Source organism: Lytechinus variegatus, chromosome 2 (assembly GCF_018143015.1).
Source record: "Lytechinus variegatus isolate NC3 chromosome 2, Lvar_3.0, whole genome shotgun sequence".
NCBI classification, from domain to species: domain Eukaryota; kingdom Metazoa; phylum Echinodermata; class Echinoidea; order Temnopleuroida; family Toxopneustidae; genus Lytechinus; species Lytechinus variegatus.
Window position 1 is genome coordinate 57593697 of NC_054741.1, and position 25501 is coordinate 57619197.

Genomic DNA, 25501 nt, shown 5'->3' on the forward strand with positions numbered 1-25501 from the left:
TTCAAGGCACGATAAATTGATTGGAATTTGGTAGGATGACATGTCATTATAACACGAATGCATAATCATCTAAATAGGAACGTCATGTCAAATTCGGAATCACCCGTCGCCTGATAAACTAAAGAAAAACTTGTCTAAAATAATTTGAAATGAGGGTAAAACCATTAGCGTTTTTGCGCTGTATACTAAACGAAATGCTAATCCCGCGCGTGACAACCAGAGAGTAATAAAAACGACTTGTTTACAGCTTGCATTGGCTATACAGGACACTATTACTTTTTTCCTCTCATCTTTCGCGTATTTCTAATTTGATAAATCGTATATTTTACCATACATCTAGTTAATCTAGAGCATTTTTATCGCAATTCAATACATTGGGTCGAAACTGTAACCACATCCACCGATTTTTTTTTTCAGCAGAGAGTGATACCCATGCGTCTACACACTATAAGGATATGGTGCCCTAAATGTCCTAAAACTTTACTTCACTGACAGTATTAAATACTTGAATCCTAATTTATTTACATATAATATCATGTGGTCGGGAGATTGACCATCAAGAGCTGTTATGTTGGCCACTCAAAACATAAGTAAGGGACAGGGATACATGTATGTGCACTTTTATTCCAGTTAAACAAATCCCACAATCACTTATTACATCAATAATTGCATCCCCCTAATGATTATCCGTGCATTCCGTGCCCTGGAAAAAATAATGTTTTTCCTTAATTATGGGGGTGGAATAAGTATATATAATTTCTCACCTTTTCGTTTTGATAGGCAGTGACAGCGATGAAGACGGTCTCGACGAATACGAAGGTCCTGAATTGACTCCAGGGAAGCTTGAGGATGTCATTGGCCTTGACAATGTGGAAACGAGGTTGGTACTTGTGCATCGAATTCAGAATGGTCTGCTTGAAAGAGAAGAAAAAGGGAGAGGAAAATATTTAATTCGGCTGCAGATACTTAACCAAGTCTTGGGTTGAAAGAAACAGCATTGCTTATGATATCAATATTTATTTTGGTGTCTTCCAGTGTCTTTAATTCTCCGCTACAGTCCATGTTTTGAAAATTTATCAAATCTTGTCTAATTATTTCAAAATCGCGCTTTCCTTAGAGTCAATGTAGTTAAATTGGCTGCAGGGTATGATTTAGTTGATACACAAGTTTATTACAAGCGAGCTAAGCATGTGAAGTATATATGAAACAAGGTGCAAGATTATAATTCAATTACAGCAACAATCTAACAAGTCAAGCATGCAAAGAAATTATACAAATTTAAACCATTTTTAAAAGAACACATGCATAAATGTGTCGTGATCAAATTTGAACTTTTCTGAATTATCATTTAACTTGATTGGATCTGCTTGTTCCGAAATTAACTTATTCGCCTTTGCAAGATATAATATGTTGAACATATCACAAAATCATGTATCAATTTGCTGTCATTTGTACAATCGACGCGAGAAGAAAATGATGATTTGGAAACCTTATACGATTGACAATTTGCCAGATATAGTTAGCACCAGTTACAGTGTATCTAATGGATCTTCAGGTCGTGAACATCACACGATTCGTTCATTTCACCTATCTCAAGATTTAAAATGTCACCTCTGTGACACAGACATGACATCCACCGATCACTCTAAAATTGGCAAGTAAATTGTAAAAGCAGAATTCATGACAATGAGACTCACTGAAACCTATTTGTGGTATGTCTAAAACGGGGGGCGCTATGATATAGGGTTAACGACATATCATTGGAAATGTTACACATTCACAAGTCATGATTCGGTTGAGGGCATTTAATGTCGTAGTTTCTGGGTTTTTGCTTCCGACTGTACCAGATTTTGGGAATTCATGCTACAAGGCACTGATCCAAAAGACTTTTGAGAAGCCCATTGATTCAATACGCTTCTAGAAACCTATCACACACCCACACACGTATATGCGAGAATTATACTGACATTCCCATTAATCGAATCTTAACTAAAGACACCAGGTGATTTTGAACAAATTTCTAATAATAATTCAAACAATATGAACAATTTTTTATTATCTAAATATACAGAAAACGAGCATGCCGTATATAGCTTTTGCCTGTATTCTTGCTTGAACAATGCAAATGGACGTCATTTGAGGGTGTGATCTTTAACTAAACACCTAAACCCAATGACAAAGCATACATTGCCAGAAACCTGAAGGTGTCAAAACCAAGAAAAAACCTGTCATTTCGACACCTCCACCGCACAGCTTCGTGCATCTTTACCATGGTTTTGAGCGCATTTTGTGCAGCGAGAAACCCCACACTTTGCAAGACATCGCCGGTTAAATTTAGCGCCCTCGATAGGCAGGCTGCGACCCAACCCGATTGTTCGAGCTGCGAAAATCGTCAACGTTTTTCACCAAACAAGGACATATGTCTCGCTAGTTGACACATTTCTGCGAAAGAAAAATAACACCAACTTCGAATTTCAAGCCTCAGGCCTGCCCCTTTCATCCAATTTTCATTGCTAAAAAGCACAGCAAAACTAAACAAAGAAAGAAGACAAAAAACATCAATTATCGCGGTGTCCTTCGCGAACTATTATTGAGGAAAATACCAAGAACATAACTTTCCCGCGTAAGTCAGAAATTATAATCGTGTAATTATCTTCAGCAAACAGGAGAAAGAAGAAAAAAAGCTTTCCGAGTGTGAGCTAATTAGAACTTTGATCATGTCTGTGTCACTATTCTTTCTCCTATACCATCCCAATTCACAGGACGGACTTCGAACTCTAAGTTATGATAAAAACATATTTCAACTGGAGATTAGCCACAATCTTTTTCCTCTTGATAAGAGGAAGCGAATGTTCGAGTGACCCTTTGATGCGGGTTCTGTTGGGGTTCAGGAGGATGTTATGGTTTTGGGTGGAAGGGTGTCCTTTAAGATGTCTTGAACGTCTTCCAGACTGTAATACGGTCAAGGTTAAGACGAGTCTACCTCCGAGTGGTTTCCAGGGACTACATCCTCACCTCAACAACCTTTGAACTTCAAAAACTGAAGTTTGTCTTAGTCTATACTCCAGGACGCAGCACAAACCGAAAACATTCGTATTTAAAGGGTTGTAACCATCCCATGGTATTCTTCTCTTAAAGGGGTTGTGCTATTTGGGATAAAACGAGTCAAGTCTTTGTATTTGGGGATGCAAAAAAATCAATATAGAAATAAAATAAAATCCTTAAAATAGTCTTATGGGATGTTGCATGCAAGAAAACATTTGCAATCAATTGCAAATTTCCGTTGTGATTTTGAATTGATGGATCAATCATTCCTGGGGCCGTTTCATAAAGCTGTTCGTAAGTTAAAAGTGACTTAAAAAACGACTGGTGATCATTTCTAGTGGTAAATGATATTCACTCTTAAAATGTTCATTCATTTAGCGTGTAAGAAAGGTTAACCAGTTGTTCTTAAAGTGGTTCTTAATTAACGACCAGCTTTATGAAACACTCACCAGTAGCAAACCAGTTTGTATTCCTTGTCGCGAGATCAGCAAACGGTTGTAACTTTGCAATTAATTGCAAGACATAATTATGACTGATTTCGGGACCCCTAAATAGATTCACAATTGATCGTAAGTTTATTGCAATGACCCATACCAGACATAAAGCATGGCACGTTTTATCAATGAGTATATAGGTTGCCCCTTTTCGTCAAGCACTAGCTGTATTGAGATATAGTATCTGTGTGGGACTTTGTGTGTGTTGTGTGTGTTTCTTGAAAGATGTTTATAAGTTAAATTTTGATGAGAATAGATTACTATTCAGAAAAGAAAAATAATTTAAAACGTTTTCTGCTTTAACATGGCATTTTTTTTAATGCAACATGGTTGAAAGGCACTAAAACCAAATTGTTCACCCCTTGATCTAAAGAAGATCTATAATTTGTATGGTTATAATTACGCACGCGGGATCGAAACTTAGTTAATTATTTTCATCATTCTGAGATACATTTCACATGATGTTTCCTCTTATAACTGGGCAATAATTGCTTCATAATGTACACACATATATATATATCTGTTGTGGCAAAGATATAGGCCGAGACTTGTCTAATATCCCCGACAAAAAAGAGAAGACAAGCTGAATAAAGGTGAAATCTCTTTGATCCTTATTTGGAACACTGTTAAGTGTGATCTTTCGATTGAAGTTAGAGTTAATGGTATAGATGGAGGCGTTGTTCTGTTTTTCTCATCGACACCTTCTACCATCTTCAGCAAGTCTTCGACCACCCATTCATCTTGAGCTAGAAACAGATTCTGAGGTCAAAGTTCAGCTTCAAGATGCTACCGAATGACCATCAAGCTATTCACCAGGTTTGAAGGATTCTGCTAGAAATATGTTGCTTAATGTTTTAGAGTTACACTCTAAAGTGCTTCCTATTATGCCTTGGAATAAAATTATGAGTGACATCTAAGTAATAAGGCTATGAGCAGAAATAGCCGTGCAAAAACAGACGATAGTGTGGATAATTAGAACAGTTTATTGTAACTCCGAAACAGACTTTCAAGGTAAATGTCTTCAAGACGTATCAGGATTGGTACATAATTATGAACACTATATTTTATGAAGTTTTTGTGTTTTAAATGTGACAGATTTATTTATCAGTAATTAATCTATTTATTAGAAATCAATATATATATATCATATAATATACAATAAGATTATAAGTCCTTTGCATTACCAATAGAATGAATGCGCTCAAACCTAAATAAGCAAAATGCTGGGAAAACAAGAGTGAGGTTTTATTTCTTCTTGAGATTTATCACGTTAATAAGTTTCTGTGAATGGGTTGATATGATCAATGAATCCTTTAAGACAAGAGGGCAATGCTGCTGTTTATTCCAAATAATTTCCTGCCGTCAGATCTCCCATCCTTCTAATGGCACTGATCTTGAACTCTCAAGATGCTATTTGCAATCAACGTCCATACTCTCTCTCTCTTTCTCTCTGTCTCTCTGTTCCATATCTAGTTGCCCCGTCTTGTTAAAATCACTCCAGGTGCCCCGCTTCGATTTTGCTAATCATTGTATGGTGAATTCTAATACTGCACAACAGCGTGTAGCGCTTGACTCGAACGTCCGTAGCGAGACAAGTCAGCAGTTGGTCTGCTAGTACGACGAGAGTGATGCAGCTATCCAGCCCTGTCCCCTCCCGGCCCGCTGGGCTGGCCTTGGCATTGAGTCGCCGCCCCATGCAGGAAAACATGCTGCGACGATAATGCAAAATGTGTATACAACACACGAACAACCCGACTCGTGTACATCAGCCAATCTTAGCTCACAGAAATCATCCACTATACTTTTTTTTCAAGAACGGATACCCTGTGAGAAAATATTTTGGAAGGAATCTATACACGCTGCATATATGTTTTCATCAATGTCAAGGGTAGAAAAAATAGATTTGAAACCGGTTTTCCCCTTGACAAACAAGGCCATGCTGAATATTGGATATGGCTGAATTAAAGAGATAAATGTTATAGCAAGGATGGTTGGGAATATACGGTTGTGCTGGATTTATATAAAACACGTCGATGACACAGAGACAGGTCATAATTCGGGGAGGTTCTCTGGCAACACGCTTGAACCCACGTCAAACCGAAGAGAAAGTGATAAATGTAGTGAGATCGGACACAAGTCGAATAACGTCAAGTTCGATACCTCTGCCTCAAACCGACATTCGCCCGAGCAAGGTTTCATGAATTCTTGTTTGAAACCAGAAGAGGGTCGAGGATTGTCAGCCAAATCTGTGGCACTGACGCCTTCTGGCCGAATTGCGGCCGGGGGAAATGGGTGTCGGAAACCCAAAAAACAAATATAACAAAAAAATGTGGCTAAAAATTGGCTCTAAAAGTAAAAGGTGGCTCTACATAGACAAAGCTCTAGAAAGATTAAATATTTTGGAGATAATCAAATGATAATTACAAGTGATGTGGTATGATTATTTATGAATGGGGATTAACAGAGGGATGCACTGAAGAAACTAACGGGAGTGGAGAAAGGGAAAGCGAAATGGAATACACAATTTTGTTTGAAAATGAGTCATAATTCAAGATGGCGTGTACATGGATACAGCAATCGCCGACAGAGGCCAACATTATAGTAGCTTCCGAGAATAAAAGTATCTCTCCAAAAGGCAGGCCCGAAATCCGTGGTTAGGACAAACTGATGAGTTAAAAAAAATAAAACACAACAATCTATTCAAATTTATTGATTTCATGGTACAGAATCAGATCGTTGATGTGGCGTTGGTGATCGAAACGAATAACCTCAATCTATACTCGGTAAATCATAATTGACATGAAGCAATGAATATTTACAATAAATATATCCCATAATGTATCCTTGTCAAAATAAGCAAAATCGAGAGCGTGACACGAAAATCGCCTGAGGTATCAATTCCTCACTAACAGACGACATTATCAGTGTAAATTAATCTAACTGTCAAAATGATATACAAATTAACACCAAGAAGCGATTCCGAAGTCTTAATGACCTATTTTCCATCCGCATTTTCAATCCTACTTGCAATTCGTAATTATAAAAACTCTCATGGTTTATTAAAAACACCAATTAATATGTTCCACTGGTTCACGAAACCCAGATAATTATCTTTGTCAACCTTATTTGGTTTTCAATTTCTGAAGTCCAATTAATTTGAATTAATAACTCCAAGATCATGTTATTTTTTACCCAATTTTTTTATATTCGCCCGCTCCCTTTCCCTAAGAGCGATTTTGTTTACAAAGAAATTAAAAGAAAAAATAAAAATTTATTTTTTTATAAGAATTTATATCGATGTATTCAACCTGCATGCTTTAGGCATTTTCATGTGCAAAATAAATCCTGCAGACGATTCGTCGTACTTTGAATAGATTACAAAGAGCTTTAAATCAGAAGTGATATGATAGATAGCAATAATTCTGAATGTGAAAAGAAACTTATAGAAAGTTATTACTATATGGTTCTCTAAAATGATATTCGTTTCTTCTCTCTAAGCTAGACATGAAGCAATATATTTCAAGTTTTCAAAGTTTCAGGATCAACATCGCATCGTGTCTCTTTGAAACAGAATAGACTAGACATAATCCGCCCTGAGTTTATATGGAAATAAGATAACAACTTAATATTGCATTTCAAATTTTTATCATGTCTACGAATATGATGAGGATTCCGGGCTTATAAGCTCGATTCTAGGGGTGATTATTCCTGACTTAGCATGTATTATCGTCTACAATTCTTGTCTCTACATTTATTCATTAATGCTTTATACCATGTTTTCAGACTAGCTCAGTTAATTGAAAGTAAATCTGTTAAGAAGAATAATCTCAGTCAGAATGCTCACCTCTCATTTCTTTCTTTGGATGTAAAAGGTCTGATGGGAGAGACAGAGGAAGAGAGAAGAGGATGGGTAGGACGGGGGGCATGGGGTTTAAAGGGATGATGGAATAAAAAAAAAGGAGAGACTCCGAGAGAGTGTGATTTTGATATTCCGAGTATGTTGGCAGGTTGAGAGAGAGCGAAAAAAGAAGAGTTTTATTGATTCTTTGTGGCGCCTCTTTCGTCAACACGCTCAAGTCTAGGGGAAGCAAGTGGGCAAATATTGGGTCTCTCTCATCTAATACTCACCCCCCCCCCCATTCTCTCTCTCTCTCTCTCTGTCACTTTCGAACAGGCTTTTATAAAGGGAATGAAGAGAAGATTAAAAAAATGAAGATAGACGCTTGAAATTAGATATCTTCACCATGTTCATAATTCATATTAAGTTAAAAGCATTTAAATTATACTTCTTTGCACAGATAACCACAGGCTTCTTCGACTCTTTCGCCTTGGTCAATTTTAAAGTAATCAATGAGAAATAATTGCAATTCAAAATCATAACTTTTTAGTTTTTGATCTATTTTGATACTGGAATTTTACACGAAAATGATCTATAACAATATATTACTTTTAAAATTTCGTATCGAAATAAATCATGATTTGTCGTTGAAAAGTAATGGAGCTGATTTTGTACTCAAATTTTAAAACCATTTTTTTTTGTCAGAGCCAACAGTTTCAGGTGACGAAGTTCTACAACGGGAATATAGTTTGCTTGAATAGTTCCAGTTCTCAGTTTTCTTCCTACGCTTATATTTAACATCCACTCCAACTATTATCTCACTCAAGCTAATCGGTTAAGTGCCCACAACAATTGCATTCGTTCATTTTTTCTCATTCGTTGAAAAGGGGGTCTAAAACAAATCAGCCACAAAATCCTTTATCCAAACTCCAAGCTGACGTGAGCAACCAGTAGTCCTGTATGGCTAATCAAACTTTAATCGTCGTAAGTAGGGTTCTGAGCAAACTCATATGGTTCAAATACCCCTCCTCTTATTATCGCTCTTGAGTTGGTTCTGACCGACGTATTGAAATACCTTGCAGTTCTTTATCTGTTTGGTGGCGGCGCCACGGTGTCGCGTGTCTGATCACTTAAGTCAAGAATGATATCAACTGGTAGCTTGGCTTTGGGTCTGTCCAGATCAGGAGCGATGAAATGGTTGATGAATCCCATGTTAAGTGGTGTCATATCTGACACAGTTCTTGCTTATAATCCGTCAGTAGGCATATCATTATTCGCCATATCACCTACACCAGCTTAACTCTAAGCGAAACAAATAATATCAATAACGATTTTATCTTTTCATGACGCTCCTAAAGACAATGTACCTTCTTCCACTCTGGTTGAGTGGTTGTTTGATCACAATACAGTTCCAAAAGTAAATCTCCAATTTTAACACCGTAATCAATGAGATGGTTAAATGTTAGCCACTCTTTCGACTGATACGCCGAGCTCCTTTGTTTTAAATTGTGTAATGACGAATTGACGATACGTTTTTCACATGGGTAGTCATTAGGGAAAACTGTTCTGTAACGTTCTCAGTGAAGCTTAAAATTAGTGTCCTTCAAATCGTACTCTAATTCGCCTTCAAATGCTATTTCCCTGTCATAGTCCCCGATACGACATTAAGACTTCATGTAATATCAAAATCTACGTCTGCAAAACGTAATGTATCATTCATGGTTATTTTGGTGGAAAATGGTACAAAGGCTTTAAGGAATTGTTTAACTTGCTTTCCCTTTTTTCGAACTTCCGAGTTTGACCAAGAAGTCACGATCAAAACCTTCAACACTTGTTGTTTGCTCCTTCGGTTTGCCATCAAATATTTGGCGGCCGTGTGGAATGACCCAAAATCATCCGACAAAAACCAACTTGATACACCTCGTATGAATGGGCAAAAACCTACAAAATATCCCTAATCTTCGGTATCATATTACACGAGTTGTTTTGCGAACGTTTTTTTTTTGCAACTGGAAACGAGATTCAGTATACCAGCTATGTCCCATTTCGCGATTTTCACAGGATATTTTTTTTTCCAATAGTAAATATATATACTTTTCAATGATTTGAGTTTCAAAAAAGTGTCACAAGTTATCATGTTTCTTAAAGGATTCCAAAATCGATTTGTTTCTTATCTTGGCTATGACAAACGTATCATTTTACTGGGACGGAAATAAACTATAATACATTAATTGTTTAATGGCACTTTGCTTTATGAATTACTCAATATAATGATATCATACCAGTGCGAATGTGAAATTGTCATACAAATTAGTGTTCAAGGTATCAATTATAGATTAAGGAAGATATTTGCAATGATATGTACCAGAGATTGGAAATGGAAAACAAAAAAAATAAATCAAAACGCCGCAATTTTCCATAATTAAAATTTTGCAACCACCATAGTTTTATTTTTTCTTCCGTTCAAAACGCGCGCTCTGACAGTGCACGTATACTTCATCCTCGTCATCGACTGGCGCTTTGGTCGCATCTGCATCTCTACTCAAGGCTAGACTGTTATCTCTTCTTAATGGACGATTACAGGTGAATACCTGGTAGGAGGCAATGAGGCAGGTAAGGAGAACAGGTGTGTGTCTGGCAAGGTTGTTGCCCTGTCGTTTGGAATTCTCGTTATGAATTATCTAGCGCACCGTCTTCTTTTATGGCGTTAACGAGTAAGTATAAAATGGAGTGAAGATAGGGTTTTGCATGAGCCTGCATGATGTTGGTGTGTAAATGATAATAAGGTAATTCGGTGTATAGAGTAAGAAGCAGGATATATGTAGTTCTTAGACGCCCTAGTAATTGACTTGATACATACCAATAGTACTTTTATCTTAAGGATCAATAAAGTGCATTGCACTTGCCATTTTTTGGAAGTGTTAGTTGGTCTTTTGCATGATTAAGTTGCACCCCCACGATTGCGGGTTAGTAACATATCAGATAGGACTAAATGTGATGATTCCCATACAATAAAAGATGATTAAAATGATCACAGATCTATGATAGGGGGAGAAATAGAACAAGGAAAATTGTTTTGTCGGCGGAGTCCATGAACTTCTGCGACGCCTGCCGACGCGACTGGTAATGACTCCGGTACCTATTACAGTGCCTGGTCTCTCAAAAGGCGTGATAACGCCCGAGGGGGATTGTCTCCGGCTCGATCACCACCAAAGCTCCGACTCCAGAGGGGGAACAAAGCTCCAGAACATCGACAAAGTGTACCGGCCCACACCACCCGATAGAGAGAATAGACATTTATGAAGGAAATAGAGTTTTAAAGAAAACCCCCTTCTTGTTTGTGTGGCTAAGTACCATTGTGGCAAATGTATTATGATGGAAGAGAAAATAGTCCGATCTCTCAAAAGCGCCAATGTCGGAAATGTTTACACCAACACCTCTTCTTACCGTCACCTTCCCTTGTCTGTCTGCATTGTTGTTGCTTATAATCAAAGCATGGGAGTATTCTTTTCTTTCTTTTTTTAATTTTCACAAAATACGAAGAGACTGCAGTAAGCCAGTCACCGGAACGTAGATATGATGAGTGTGATAATAGGCTCAGGCGCCGCTAAATCTAACGATGATTGAATCAGAACAAAAAGGTCTCCCCTTTTTCTCTTTTTTTTGGGGATAATGAAAGAAAAAACAGAGGATATTGTCGCCGTTGCTCATGACGCGTCTATTCAATTTTGGCGTAACCTTAACATAAGGGGGAAAAAACGAAAATATCTATCAAAAGGGGAGTCAAGTTGTAGGATAACCTATCCATCATTTCGTTCAGTGACAGGTAGATATAGAAAGATTTCTGGTGCCGCGGCACACGACTGCTACCATCTCTGTACCACCCCCCCCCCCATCCCATATCACCCCTTTCATTGCTCTTTCTCTCTCTCTCTCTCTTCCTCTCTTTCCCACCCTCTTTCTTTCTCTCTGCTATAGTGCTAGACATGCTACAACAGGGTAGTTGACTCTTCATCCAAATCGAGGGCCATGTGCGACGATTGTTAGGTCCATGGACATCGTCTGGAAGCTGGCTTCTGTGTGTTTACCTGCTCAAACATTTGAGTCAAGACTATATACCACGCAATAATAATCATGATGGTTTAAGAAAGAGAATGAGAAAGAAAGAACGGGGGAGAGTGTTAGAGAGACTGGTTCCCTCTTTGAGCAATGACTGGTCCCTTGAATGTTTGTGCAGAGGAGGGAGAGAGAGACACGAAACAGGATAGAGACGATTCATGTCAAATATAAGTCCGACAATTAATAGACCGCGAGTAAAGTCGAATTTTGAATAATCATTTGCATTAAGGCGACAAAACCGACATACGTGAATCTTGAGTGCATATCGTTTTTAAATAAGGTCAAAACAATAACAAATATTCCGGGATCTAAAAATATAATCCCTATGATATGGCAGTATTTTCGTACAGTTGAGGGTTTTCTACTGTAATAGGTGAAATCATAAATGGAAAATCCTCTAATTTTGGTTTGTATCGTCACGTAGTGCCTTTGTGCAGGTATATAGTAACATGTGCATGATGTAGGTCCATAGTAGTATTAATATTCGGTCATAAATCGAAAAAATATACATAGACGTAGATATATCAGTAATCAATTTGCTGTGATCAAAATGCTCGAAGGATATCAACCTTCAACTGAATCACAGAGAATCTAAATATAAAAAATTTATGAACATTATATTTTGAAATTACTGCAGGATTCGTCTATTTTTTCATATCTTTTACGTTTGAAATTAAATTGTGAAGAATCTAGTCGTCTATTAGCTTTTTTATTCAATATAAATTGACACAAACTAATAAATATCTTTTTTAAAACGTATGAAACTGTATAAAGAGGCCTATCTAAATAGGATTTATGCTTTTCTTGAATGACTCTGGTTTGTATAATCTGTTCATCGTCTCTATTTCGATATTGTTTCATCTATCAAGGATGTTCATGTAAAGGTTAAATTAAGGTTTTCAACATCATTTTACGACCTTGTCATCACGTGATCACTCAAGGGTGAGAGTGGTGCACGCATCCATCTTGAAGATATTTACGCAAGATCATCCGAAAGGAAATATGAGAGAAATGGTCACCATTTCTGTGGGATGCGACAGGCTCGAGAGCCAGGCTCGTTTTGCTTTTAAACCAACCATGATGAATGAAATCGGAAAATTGCAACATTTACTTAGGGGTTTTATTGATATTATCAGGTGCTCTATCCTTTTTGACGTAGTTGGATTGAATAAGATCAGTGTCTGCTGTTAATTTGAGCGTGTAAGATGGGGGGCTGCGGGAGAATAAGGTCTCATTTTTTACCTTTCTTCTCTTTTCATTCAGCCAGCCTATATGCCCCGAGGTTTCATTGCTTGCGGCTGCTTAGCGTAAATAAAACGTTTTGCCCAGAAACAAACACGATAGAGCCGTGAATGAGAGCTGGAAATACTATATCATAATTTTTTTCTCTGGCTTTTGTTCGATGGGATGTAATAGAGGCTCGCAGTTTTAGCCTTAAGGTTCCTCCCTGGCCACAAAGTGTAAGTGTATCTGTTTTATTAACGCGCGCTTTGGCAGGTCATTATGTATCGCCTTGTAAGGAGCCCGCGCGCAGTCAGCACGCGCAAGAGCGACACATCTTGTGACAATGAACGATATAGGTACGTGGAGGGTGGGGGTGGATCTTATTTTATTTCACTTCTATGTTTGGCGAAAAAAAAATGTGAAAGACCTGTGAAATTCTTAAAGTAATGACATTAGCCATTATGTGATGAAATTGAAGAAAATAAATGATTTATTTGAATTGAAAAAATTGAATAAACATTATTGTGACGAAATGGAAGAAAATAAATGTTTTATTTGAAATGAAAAAAAATGGAATAAACAAGGGCACGCATTTGATAATAACTTATGCAATTCATTGCAAGATTCCTTTATTAAAGGATCTTTAATATAACACAATGAAAATAACGAACATGTGAATACTTGAAATAAAGAAATGTGACAAGAATTAAACGTTTTATGAATTTTACTGCAAGGCTGTATATATAGTTGCATGCATGGATATGTTATACGATGTAACTGTTGAGCAGGAAAATGACTGTTCATGATTTTACTAGCACTCGCATTATAGCCTACTGGTGTGATATGTATTTCTCGATAATCTATTTATAATAAAATTTCTTTAATTCGAAGAATCAATGATAGAATAGAAAGTCATCTCCAACGAATCTATACATCAGCACTTAGCATCAAGCGCGCATTTGTACTTCACATCCTTTCGTGTAATTCAACGGCGAATTGAGCATTCAAAACTCGCTCAATAAATCCTATTGATTCGAGTGAGAAAAGGAATATTCGCCCATAATAGCCGCAGCACTCCCCCATTGCCATACTAACTAAGGCTCCATCCAATCATCATATTATCAATGTCCAATTTAAGTGCTACATATATATCAAAACAAAAAAAAGACTGCCATTCCACACAATAAGAAGGCGAAAAGCCAGGAAATATCACATTTTACATCACTTCCTGAGTAAATCTTTCTCCAATATTTCGCTTTCTTCAACCCCTTCTCATTTTTTTTTTAGTTTTCCTGCGTTGCCATGCCAAAGCGATTTGATAAATCCTCTTTATATTCGAACATTAATGGCCTTTTAAAGGGTGTTTAGGAAATCGAAGATAGAAATGAATAAGCAACATTAGTACAGTGAAAATATATGATGGTAACAAAAAAAGTATTTCCGAGTGGTGTTTTACCATGAAAAATAACAAAATGTGTGTATTTCATATATCAAGGTTTAGAATCCTTATAAAGTATATATTTCAAGATTTGTTTTTTGTATAGTAAATGGATTTAAATCAACAATCACAAACTCTAAATCTAAATGACAAACGTTATGATATTCATATCCGCTACATATAACTCATTTCATAATTTTTAAACTATTTTCAATGGTTTTTTAATCGATATATTCGAAACTTCACGATTTTTTTTTTCGAAATTAGGAGTCCGATAATACTCCTAGTTCGTCCTTCCTTATAATTAGAAGGGTGATAAAAATACTCCCTACAATCATGACAATAGAGATATTCTATTGGAAGATATTCATTCGTTCTTTTGCAGACAAATCTATTTAGCGTATATTGATTTGAACTGACTTAACAGAAAGAAAAACCTACAATCGATAGTAAGAAGAGTCAAACCAATCAAAAAAGGCGACCCGTGACACCAGGCTTTATAGGCTTAAACAAGGAATATCGAAGGCCAAATTAGCGAATAAACACAATAGCAATAAAAGGGGTATGTGTCCTTTATTTTGGAGGTACAGTATGTTGTGGTTTTATCCCTTATATACAGGATTCTTCTGCGAAGTCGGGGGAAGTCTCATGGGGAAATTGACCTATTTCGATGTCCGATTTTCAGAACCATAATAACCACTCCCCCGATGAAAGAGCCAAGGCTTTATTATGAATGTCCGAATAATAAAATGACCGATATAGGGTAGTTGAAAGAATGACCCGGGTAAATTAGGCTTCTAATTACCAGGGGACTGCCCAGCGTAAACTACAATAATTCTTTAAGAAGCACAAAATAAATTTGGCAGACAAAATACTTAAAGGTATAAATCTAAACTTGAGAAAAAAAAGGAAGCCCAACTTGTCTTTACACCGATGAAGGTTTGATTTATTCCTTGAAATAATTCCACGTGTAATACTAGAAAATTCATTTACCTCACCATGATTATTAATATTCCTCAGAAGTCAGATCATTTTACGTGATCTCACATGCCCTGACTTTTCACACTCAAATGACATCTAATACTCTTTCATTAGGTATGTATTTACCACATTTATATTATCTTTTAAAAACAATGGCGATGGTGTATATTACAAGAAGGTAACGAGCATGAAAGTGACATTGGAATATGTTTGTCTGGATCATACTTTGAATAGTATTTCAAATCATTTTTATCAGTGGCAATAACGTTTCAGGAAAATAGGAAACGTGTTCAGCTTCGCAAATTGACATTCTATCATGTTGACGATTAACCCCTTAAAGAGTTATAAAACTGCTTCAAACAAACAATTATGATATTTTAGATGATGGACTTTGGTATCATTTATATCCTCAGAGTTCCTTCAAATGCTTGACAGACAGTTCAATTTCATTTTTAAATTCTCAGCCGTCCGTCTTATGCGTCTATACAGAGTCATGTGTATGACTTTTTATAGTTACATTTGCAATGTAAGTCGTTCGAGAAGAGATCTACTGCACTTGACCTTCTTTTAATCTTCAATTTTTTAACCAATACAGACTTATATACAGTCATCCTCATCAATGCTGGTATTTCTATCATATTATTAGCAGAAGTGTAGTTTCTTTTAAAAACAGGCAACAGATTTTACCAATATAGAATTTGTGGGCATTATTTTGATTTGTTTTGTTTTGATTATTGATATATTGTATTCCATATTAATGAGTTGAAATATCATTTTTAATTAATTGTATATTTTCAATGTGTAAAAATATCCCGAGGATACTGAAATGAAAATTGTAGGGGAAACTTTCAAATATAGGTTCCAGGTATCAGATGAACTGCTTGCAACTTTACTTTATAACTTTCGTCTAAAGATATTGTATTTAATTGTCAAATATATTTTGATTTTCTTAATCTTATTTTTTTCATGTTCTATGATTTTATATTAAATACATTTAATTGACAAGGACAAATATTAACTCACTATTCCGAAAAACGAATTAATTTCATATCGAAATTATTTATCTGAAGTCAATTCAATTCCTAATCTATAACATGGTATAATTTAAGATACAAATCGTAGTTAAATAACATTACGTTTGATTTTAACTTTACAATTAGTTTTCATACACTGATATTTACAGAATAAAACAAACCAAATTTGATTAATATTTTTGCAAGAGCCTGGATTGGTATCGTGTTTTTTTTTATCTACTTTATTCTCGAAGTCTTATTGAATAAAATAATATTATATAAATGTTCGTAATTATTTTTCAGGTAGTAACAAAAAAAAGAAATTTGATGCAATTCTTTCGCTTTGTAGCATAACAAACGAACAGGAATTTAATATTTCATTCCAAGAACACTGAAAAAAGATGATAGAATAAGATTTGATTTAGGTGAACTTACGAATCCATGCTTGTCGGAGATGTTATTGGTGAGTTTGAGCTTATGGAATGAAACACATTTCTGCATCCATTGTTCCCCTGTGCTCGGAGAATCCGGGTGTATATACATCCGTTTGGGCATCTCGGGATCGGCCTTGCCAGCGACCATCCAGCGGGAATTGTGAAACTTGTACCGGCAGTCGTCGGCGGCGACGATGTCCATTAAAAGGATGTATTTGGCCTTCTTGTCCAGCCCAGATACACGGACTTTGAAAGAAGGGAACATCCGCCTGTCACAAAGAAAAGAAATAGATATAATGAAATGATAATCAAAAAGAGACAAAATTTCCCACATTTAATTGAGTTTTTATAACTTTTCCAGTTACAGACCAAGAAGAGCAATCCTTGTGTCATTTACTTTAGAATTATAACTTTACAAAACTTATTTCATCATAATAAATCCGGAAGGAATATAGCTGGTATGTAAGTAACAAGTAAAACATTTAAAAACCAAACATAAATAAGCGGATTTTTCTTGAGGTAAGGCAAACTACACAGCGTCAAGAGAAATAAAAGTACAGAAGTAAAAGGATTAACAAAACGGATAAGATTCAAAGAGTTTGGTAGTGTAGTGATATCATCACAAGAACTATAAATGAAGATACGTTCAATCATAAATAACAATATATAAGAACTTGATAAAATTATTTTTCAATATCGTGGATAGTTGCAATGTTTTTCGTGTATTAATATTTTGAAATTCTTTTTATCATACATGTACAGAAAGAATAGAGAATAAGACATTGTCAATACATGAGTAGGTCCTATCCTATTTTATTCACCCTTGTAGGGCCTATTTTTCCTATTGTTGGGGAGTTGATCCTAAAGAAACCATAGGTGCCATCAATTAGAAAATATTAAATCAATCCATACCAGTCATTTATCTCAGTGCTCTTACTTAGTCTATGTGATATTAAGCTTCTCTTTGTTCAGAAACTGCTCAATTATTACAATGATTCTACATATTTATTATTATTTTACCTTTGTATGCTTCTAAAATTAATTTCGATTTTCAAACATATACTAGTTAAGCCCTCATATCGGATCGATTTTCTCATAGAGAAGAGTAAATTAATACATTAGATTTTAGCAGTTTTCAATTTTCGTTCAGATTATCTTCCGGTTTTTTTTTTACTTCTGAATTAGCAGGTACATTCAAAGTGATTGAAGTTTGCCACCGTTGCTACTACGGGTATAACTACGATAGGTTTAAGTGGATTTTGGGGCGTAAAATCCCGTAATTGTAGTTATCAAAACTACAAATTGAAACATGGTGATTTCACAAATCACACATACAAAAACGATTTGAATGTGTAAGCAGAAATATATTTGGAATGCATAGGCTCCGATCCGTCAAATCCTCTCCAAATGATATCAAACTTGTGATGGAAATTTTTATCAGAGATCTTATTAGTATGTACCACTGATGATGAATTTCTTGGCCAAATACAAGCAATATTACTGTCTCCGATATCTTCATTATCCGCGTTGTTTTTTTCGACTGCTTTGCTCGACACAACATCGACAAACCTCCTATCTATCCATTTCCCGTCGCCCTAATAACCCAGATTTACTGCACAAAAAAGGCCCCGTATCAGTTGTTATTAGACATCCCCCGTTTTACCCCAATAGAATTTGAACACAAAAAGGAGGAAGAGTTACATACACAAACGAGGTGTGTTGTATTAAAGATATGCCCGACACCTGCAAGGAAGAAACGTACTTTCTCTTGTATAACGTCTTCACACATTGATTAGTATACCAGTCTTATTCTCACTGCCAAATGAGAAAAACTGCTCAAGAACTAGATCAAGTGTCTGCGCTTCGTTCCACTTCTTTATCATTTTCTTCGTCTAGGCGACAAATTATCACCAAATAACAAAATATCAACCTTGTTAGGTCTTCAAGGGAGAGGTGATTTCACAGAATTTTTTCTCTCCCTTTTTTCTTCCCTTCCAAGTGTGATTTATTAATTACGAGAATAAGAAAGGCGCATAATCGAAAAAAGATCGTACTAGGGTGAATATTTTCTAGGCCTTCCGAGGGAATTAATTAATATAAATCCCAGCTAGTGAAAACAACGTTCACTTTACCCAAACAAAATCTTCAAAAATGTTTTTGTTTTAAATAATCACAACATATTCATCAACGTCCATCTTCTAGGATGCCATTTAAATACCTATTATTTCGATTCATTCGAGAGTACTCTCTGAGAAAAACTTAAGAAGGTTAAAAAAAGATAAACCCACATGACTTGATATAGGAATGAGGTTCCTTATAAGTGCTCTCAGTCATAACGTATAGGCCTATATATCCACTCTCGTTGTATTCCTCACTCAATAACACAAGTCTTGAAGGTACCCTCTATAAACAGTATACAGCACAGTCAAAAAGAATAATAAAAACCAACGTATCGTTTGAGTGGTAATTACAACGATTCAAGTATGTTTATATGGAAACCATCGTTCATTCTGCGGTCAGCAGTATAGGACAATAGAAAAATCGACCCCAAAAACATGAAAAATGAAGAAATATTCAGATGCAAATTGATAATTTTCGCATGATAGGAACTTTCGAATTTTCCAATAGTCTGAATAAAAGTGTTGTTTTCAAGTCATTTTCTACATGAACATAATCCTGCCTACTCCATACATTAAACGATGCATTTATAGTGTAAATGACATGTAGAAGTGAAACGCAGCAACGCATATCTAGGACTGTTTGTTTGGACGCTAGAACAAATTGACTCCAAAATTTCACCTTCCTCTCGACCTCTGGAAAAATTAGTTTAGATCAGGCTCAAAATAAGATTGATTCACCCCCTGATAGAGATTGATATCCCGGTTTCTTAAGAGAGAAAAATGACCAGAGCAACTCGTAAAATATATCTTTCCCTTTTCAAATACACACTGTCAAGGGTACCATATTCAGAAGCCAACACGTTTTCGGTATATACTGGACATGCAAAATGTGATCACAAATGTTGAGAAGTAAAATGATAATGGTAATAGTGTAGATCCTATGGAAACGGAGGAAGTATATTCTTTATTTTCATGTATAGACATAATTGAGTGTTTCATTGATTTTCATTATTTATAAAGCTTCTAAAATATACACCAAAACATGCTACACCCTATGTGGGCGAGAGATTACTGACTATACAAAAGCTACCTTATTCGGTACAAATCGTTTCAAACGAAGTTTGAAGTTCTTCCAAACTTTACCGCTATGTTCGACAACAATGATGTTATCCTATTATTGAAAAATTACATTCATATTATTAGTGAAAATATATTAAAATATAGAAAGCATTCAAAATAATAATGATAGTAACAATCTTAGAATTATAGACCAAGCCTACACAACATGGCACCGACTCATAAATCATTTTTGGTAAGATACAAAAATGCTTAGAATAAAATGCTGAATATATTATAATCACCATAACACCTCCTATTTTCATTACTTTATTTTCCCATAATTATTCTGCAGAGGCCTAGCAACTGGGAGGCTTGGCTTTTCACCAAATTGAACTTAAGTTCAATGCCTTTTCAACTACTTATCATCCTTTGAAAAGTCTCGGTAAAAGCTTATAACAATAGATAAAGGGTATCATGGCTTCAATGCCCTGTGTGCATTTCTATTGTTAGTGTATCTTTATACAGTACATGCAGTAACAAACACTAATCGGACAGTCAAGCGTGAACGCTGTTAAATCCATATCTTACAGTAACAAAATATGAAATAGTGAAAAATAGTGGCAAAATATGCGAAAAGTTTGATCAAATGCATTATGGGATGTGTTGATCTCTCTCTTAGAGTCGAGGTTATTCCAAAATAATGACTGTATGGGCGCACGGAATCAAGTCTTGAGCCCTAACAGTGACAGGGGGTATTGGTTGGGCACCACGCCCGGACTTGCGGGTGCCGGGTGCCGCAGTGTTCCGTCGGACATCTCCATCGTTTCTTTTCAATAACAATCTTATAAGCTTATCATAAAACAGCCCTTTAACTTGTTTTAGTCGGTGAAAAATACCACAATATCCCACTAGCATCATACAGTTACACTTTCATCATAACTATATTCTATATGCACAGGTTATATTTTTATTCAAAGAGCAGGCTTATACTTTATGTTACAAATCATTTTAATAATTTATAATTTCTCTTCTTTCTCACAATCCTTTTAAAGTAAAAAGTACAAATAAATAAGCAATTATTGATGTTGTAGCTTACACTATTCTATAACAAATGGCTAAAATAACTAACATATCCAAGATAACAACAATTCCTTTTCGGAACACAGTACATTACTTATTTAATGACTACATTTGGAATTGACATTGTTTCCAGAAAGGTTCTGATGTTAAATAAAAAAATGATATCCAAAATTATGAATACCAAGCACCACTTATAAAGTTGTCTTGAAAATAATATTATTCATTAAATACTGCACTCAGTCATTTATCTGATATTGCTTCGTGAAAATGAAGTCTATGGAGCTGTCACTTACAATCCACTTGCTTTTATAATATCAACATTTTTTTTGGGGGGGGGCTAAGCAAAATATGAATGAGTTGAAGTTGAAACTTGTCGAGACCTTATTTATATCCTCATGTATTTATTGATATTTTAAGGATACTTTTCGACGCAAGTAACACAGACATTCTTCATGTAGCACAGCTCAACCTCCACTACTTCATAATTACAAGTGAAACTATAAATTGGCTCTCCAAATATTAGTGCGTAATTATTGAAAGACTTGTTTCTTTCACAAAGCGTTTCAGTCATTTAACGCATCTATAAATACATAAGTTTAAAAGGACGCAGAGTTATAGACAATACATCATTAACCATCCAGCAGTTAGATGGGAAAGTGTTTTCCACTTGGAAAGTGAATAACTATCTTCGAATATATATTGGCTCGAATAAAGAATAACTATTAATTTTAACTGAGCAATCTCTTTGATTGTATCAAATTGATATAAGATTATATAAAAGAAATAACTAAAATACTCCAGAAAGGGGAGCTGAATTATTACTCACCGGCCTGATTTTGTGATGACCATTTCCGTTCCTCTTTTGTGAAATTTCTCCCAAAGTTCTTTAGATTCAAGTGTAACTTGTGGATCATCCGAATCGTCGCTCTGTGTTTCCATGGGGTGTAAGGGGCCCAATGCTGAGCGATGAGCGTGTGCTGCCAACAAGTCATGCGGGGAGTACCCCGCTGGATGTTCGCCGAATTTCGGCAGGGGAAAGCCCGGCAGCCCGGCGCCGGGCAAACAGGCCTGTCCGCGGAACATCCCCGGGAAGAATTGGGGCGGTGTGAGGAGGGAGTTGACGGAGAAGTCGCTGAGACGAGGCGGCAGTATAGGTGCATAGGCCATCGTGTGGTGGTCGTTCGATGCCGGTTTCATAGAGAAAGGCGATGTCGGCGAGCTCGACGGACCACCAGAACTTGAGCTACAGGCTCCAAGTGTATCCAGTAAAATCGGTTAAAGTCTCCGAGCAGGTATGAAGGTAATTCAAAGAACACTCGGACTGAAATATCCTGAAATATGGAAAAATAAATATTCGGAGTAGTATCGAGGGTGTACGTAGTCGCCCCACTGGATGAAAAATATTGAAGTGTTTTGATGGATGGTATAGTAGTAAATGCTCCACAAGAATCTTGGGATCTTTCACAAAATAGCAGTGTCTCTATCCCTATAAACATGTGAGGGCTTAGCCACCCAGATACACGTCTAGCAGTGGCCAGCTGTATTATTGTGTAGACTTTGCTTACAATAATCACCCCCTAGTCTAAATGCTCTCTCATTCTCTCTCCCCTCTGTCCTTCTCTCTCCGTAGATTTCTCGCTAGCTTCGCACGAGTTACCGGCTTGTGTGTTGTAGCGTATAGCTTCGTGCAGCCGAGAACGATTTCACATGTTTCGCCAGCCGGTGACGCCTTTTGATTGGTCGTTGTGTACTGAGCACTCGTAAGCCAATCACTGCGCTCCTAAAGATGCTTGGCTACTACTCTTTTTTTTTTTTTACTTTACACTTACCCTTACTCACTTACAACCCCCCCTTATTTTTCTTCTTCTCTCTCTCTCTCTCCCTATCTTCTCTCACCTTCAGGATACTAGCATTCTCTGGCAGACCTTACAACCTTGGAGAACTTTTTGTACAACACAGAAGCAAAGTACTTTGAGAGGCTATTTCTCACCTATTTCGGTCCTTTCGGACGCTTCAGGTCCAGTGCTAGCGAGGAGGTGTCGAAATATACACATTTTTCTTTTCTTTCTGTGACGTAACAATAGGCATGCCAAGTCAGAGGGAATCGAACTAAATGGTCACCAAATTCAGATCACATCAATATTGTAAGACAGCATGAATTGTATTCCGATATGAAATTTGTCTTTGTCGTGTTTATACTTGCCATTGTCACTTACTTCAGCCATTTCAAAATGATATTTAATGATTTGTTGGACCTGTCTATCTAAAGAATATATGGTAAAGTTTTCTATTATCAACATCATTTCAAAGATAGTTGAACTATCAAAAAATGTTGATATTGTACTAAATAAGGGCTTTGTGTTTACGATTTTTATGAGAAAAAAGAATATCTTTGAAAATTAAATGAACCTTTTTATCAATGTCAATCTCAAAGTAAAAATATAAACTGATACTCAACATTATTAATTTTAAAGCCGGAATATTTCTTCAAAGTTAAAGCCGCTCAAAGGCCTGTCTATACACCCCCCCCCCTGCACTTCCCCCTTTGGTTAACTGGCCTTAGATCGACATTACTGAACATAATATTATCAACCTATATAAGTGTTGGGAACAACTGACTAAATTATTCTCCTGTTCTTTGTGATTTCATGGTAATTTCTTGATTTGACAATTTTGAATTAAAAAGCCGTCCCGTTTTATCACTCAATCTAAAGATCACAGCTTTTTTTATGTCTGTCCCTTTCTTTAGCAATAAGGTCCTTGTGGTAGGCGGGTATGTTAAAAGCGCGAGAAATAATGTGGCGAAACAGCTAAAGGTGATTAGTTATTTGGTGCATTCCTTTCTGACTACGCTGTGTAAGAACCGGTGGCGCCAGTTATGGTGACGACACACAATAAAGTCTGCTTACTATCTGTTTTCATTCATTGCTTTCGGATCATTGGCTAGTCTCGCCCTTCTACACCCTATTCAGTGTTATTAGCTCTTCAACGGGGGTATGTCAGGACATAATTACGCGTAGTTAGTCAACTTAGTAGCTTAAATGCGATATAAGGGTGTTTCATAATACTTTCCAATTTAAGAACACTTCAAGGATAGGTCGCAAGTAAGGGGGGCAGAGAGTGGTGGATTATGTTGTATGATCAGCGCTCTGCGAGACATCCAGACTTCTCGAATTGTGTTTCGGGACTGTGCGAGGTTTGATTCAATGCGGGCGCTCTTTCGATTTAGTGATCGGTGTGCCGCCTTTTTTCTCGGCTCGAAGATGGACAAACACGAAAGACAAACAGACGTGATGTGACTGAGAATTTCAAAACACTTCCAGAAAAACCATCCACATGGCTCATAATCATATTTTTTGAAAATATGATATGAAGGTGAAATTGGAGACGGCTGCGGCCAGTGGTCCGATCAATTTCAGGCAATAAATGGAATGTTTTCCGAGGCGGTTACAAGCAATTTGCCAGTGGGTTTTTGGTGGACGCCGGCATTATCGACGGTATTGATCTGTAGTTTCCGGGCTGTAAGAGACTGATGAGGGCTGATCCGATTGACTGCCCACACTGGCACCTACGCTCTTGTTTGTATGCTTAACATCAGACTAAAAGGCAATTCACACCCTCTTCTGACACTTCCTATTCAATAGCTAAGGCCACAGTGTGATACCAGTCTATTTGAAAGGAGAGAAAAAATGTCCTTAAACAATCCCAACCATTCCCACCTTAAATGGTGTGATACACACCAAGGCCTGTTTTTCTCGACATACTTGTGGAATTAGCCATCGATGTTTGGGATGTTGGCTTTTTTAAAAAGAGAGAGAGAAAAAAAAAACTACCACATCGGGAGTAATAACCTGGGTTGATTGGCATATTGAGGGGCAATCGACCACGCCTACTCCTACTCGTATTTCGCGGATAATTGTTGTTGACTTGCCGAAGTGTTAACATAATTAATAAGCGCGGTAGAAAACACGTGAGGTGTGAAGGCTTATTGTATTCTCCACGGCTACCTATTCATGTACCCTTTACGACTAAAGCTGGCTGGCGCCAGCCTGTGTGGTGGATGATTAATTTCTATACAAACACCAAGTAGAGGCATTGCTGCAAAGCATACCCCCTCTTCTAACTCTGATACTAATCCACATTGTTTCAAGCAACCTAGCAGACATGTCTTTTCATCGCCTCGTCACTTCATTCCACTAAGCTATTTTACACCAACAATTGGGGGCGATTTGTTCTCAAAAGAAGTGGTGCAGAGCTTTAGGTATTCTTTCTTTTTTTCACCCTTCTTTTATAGGTGTAATAGATTTTCGATCGGGGAAAGCTCCGTGTCGCCGGTATGTCGCGCGGAGCCGAGGGATAACTGTATAGAGAGTGTAAAACATATTGATAATTGGTGGTGATCGTAGCACGGCTTATGGCGCTCCGTGTTAAGAACCTTTCCCAATTTCAATAGAGCTTTTCAGCTACCAAACCACCTCTTTTCACACCCCTAAACTGCCCCAATCGTTATGGAATTGCACTTTGTAAAGGGGAAAGGAAAAGGCTGACTGAGAAAGAAAAGGTTCGCTGTCAAAATTGAATCTAGTGTTTTCACAGTGGGGGAAGGGTGTCGGCACATTATTTACATTAATCTCGGATACTAACACTCTCAATAGT

General features: G+C 36.7%; 1 protein-coding gene across 2 annotated transcripts; it reads right to left on the reverse strand.

Moving 5' to 3' along the window:
• Positions 1 to 710: 710 nt before the first annotated feature.
• On the reverse strand, positions 711 to 22509 carry LOC121408458 (T-box transcription factor TBX3-like). Of its 2 annotated transcripts, none has more exons than XM_041599935.1 (3): positions 21672 to 22509; positions 16588 to 16855; positions 711 to 911 (listed from the first exon to the last, which is right to left on the reverse strand). In XM_041599935.1, the coding sequence occupies exons 1-3, from the start codon at positions 22040 to 22042 to the stop codon at positions 726 to 728; spliced, it is 825 nt and encodes a 274-aa protein (XP_041455869.1). In that variant the 5' UTR covers positions 22043 to 22509; the 3' UTR covers positions 711 to 725. The 2 variants fall into 2 exon arrangements, with proteins under 2 accessions (XP_041455869.1, XP_041455867.1); XM_041599933.1 differs by having other exon boundaries at positions 711 to 914.
• Positions 22510 to 25501: the final 2992 nt, after the last annotated feature.